Below are 1,575 nucleotides of genomic sequence, written 5' to 3' on the forward strand. Positions count from 1 at the left end.
TCTTTGAAGATTTTGCATCTGGTGTAGACTGCTTCTTGCACAACACAAACAGCAACCATGCTTCTTTCAGCCGATGACAAGAAACACATCAAGGCAATTATGCCTGCTATCGCTGCCCATGGCGACAAATTTGGGGGAGAAGCTTTGTACAGGTAAATTATACTCTGAATGAATGCTGTTAACCAACTGCTAATATTAACTGGTTTATTGTCAGATGGCCCTTGATAACATTGCTGAACGGATTAAACAAGCCATTTGCTTAAAAGGTGCCTGATAGTAAAATAACTCTAATGTATCTCTTTCATTTCATTGTTTCTCTACAGGATGTTCATAGTCAACCCCAAGACCAAAACTTACTTCCCTAGTTTTGACTTCCACCACAATTCAAAACAGATCAGTGCTCATGGCAAGAAAGTTGTGGATGCTCTGAATGAAGCTTCCAACCATTTGGATAACATCGCTGGAAGCATGAGCAAGCTGAGTGACCTCCATGCCTATGACCTGAGAGTGGACCCTGGCAACTTCCCAGTAAGTCCTATTCAACAATATATATATAAATGTAAAGGGTAAAAGTGATATATAGCAGTATGTAATGCTCTTTTTAAACAGATATGCAGTATGTAGGTTAAAACAGATCTTAATAATAAATACAAAAAAATGTAAACAGTGGTTTTAGGTAAACCAGGTATAAGCCTTTAATCACACTGTATGCACAGCTTATTTAATACGATATCAAGTCTAACTTATATAAATACCCCCAGGAAGGCACTATGTCCTGTTTAATTTGTAATCTTATATACTGCTAATTAAATGGCCTTTATGTTTGCTCTTATGTACCCTTACTCTGGTTTTCTTTTTTTTTTCAGTTGCTGGCCCATAATATATTGGTGGTTGTTGCTATGAACTTCCCTAAGCAGTTTGATCCTGCAACCCATAAGGCCCTGGATAAGTTCTTGGCTACCGTATCTACTGTTCTGACATCCAAATATCGTTAAGGCTCAGCAACAACAGCAGCAGAAGTCTCAACATCAGACATCAGTTAATTATATGCAATCAAACTGACAAAGCTTGTGAAAGAATGTTCTGAAATAAACATTTTAACCATTATCCTAAAGTTGCATTTATTACTGTCTGCACATGGTTAATTAAAAAATATACATATAGTGTTTACTCCTAATATGACAAAGTTTTCAGAAAAATATCCACTTTTCAGTAATGGCCATGTTAAACCATGCATATGGTTGGTATTTAAATTTAACAATAAATGGGTACACTGCATGCACAGAAAAAGGTTTTCTTTGCAACATCTATATGAATATAGAAATGCCTTTGCAGGAGTTCTTAGGAGGGTCGTTGTAACACACATTACTGATATAGATATATTGTTTTATACGGTCATGTTTCATGTTACCATCTACACCCATCAAGTACACATAAGCACACTAGCAGTCTAAATGGATATTTCCAAAGCAGTTGTTCTTGCAAATATACAGTATGTGGGTGTATAATTGTGCAAAATGTGTGTATGATTGTAAAACTCTACAATCCTAACATGATTAGGGGGAAACAGATATA

General features: G+C 36.0%; 1 protein-coding gene across 1 annotated transcript; it reads left to right on the top strand.

Moving 5' to 3' along the window:
• hba1.L (hemoglobin subunit alpha 1 L homeolog) lies at positions 1-1,107 on the top strand. The gene is made up of 3 exons (XM_018237027.2): positions 1-152; positions 324-528; positions 867-1,107. Exons 1-3 carry the CDS (start codon positions 58-60, stop codon positions 993-995), a joined length of 429 nt encoding a protein of 142 aa, XP_018092516.1. The 5' UTR covers positions 1-57; the 3' UTR covers positions 996-1,107.
• The last annotated feature ends 468 nt before the right edge of the window (positions 1,108-1,575 follow it).

Source organism: Xenopus laevis, chromosome 9_10L (assembly GCF_017654675.1).
Source record: "Xenopus laevis strain J_2021 chromosome 9_10L, Xenopus_laevis_v10.1, whole genome shotgun sequence".
Classification (NCBI taxonomy): Eukaryota; Metazoa; Chordata; class Amphibia; order Anura; family Pipidae; genus Xenopus; species Xenopus laevis.

What these genes read in the sequence shown, in the direction of transcription:
- hba1.L (XM_018237027.2), top strand. Translation starts at nt 58, where the DNA reads ATGCTTCTTTCAGCCGATGACAAGAAACACATCAAGGCAATTATGCCT. An exon ending in GGGGGAGAAGCTTTGTACAG is followed by an intron (nt 153 to 323) that starts GTAAATTATACT and finishes GTTTCTCTACAG; the next exon opens with GATGTTCATAGTCAACCCCA. An exon ending in TGGACCCTGGCAACTTCCCA is followed by an intron (nt 529 to 866) that starts GTAAGTCCTATT and finishes TTTTTTTTTCAG; the next exon opens with TTGCTGGCCCATAATATATT.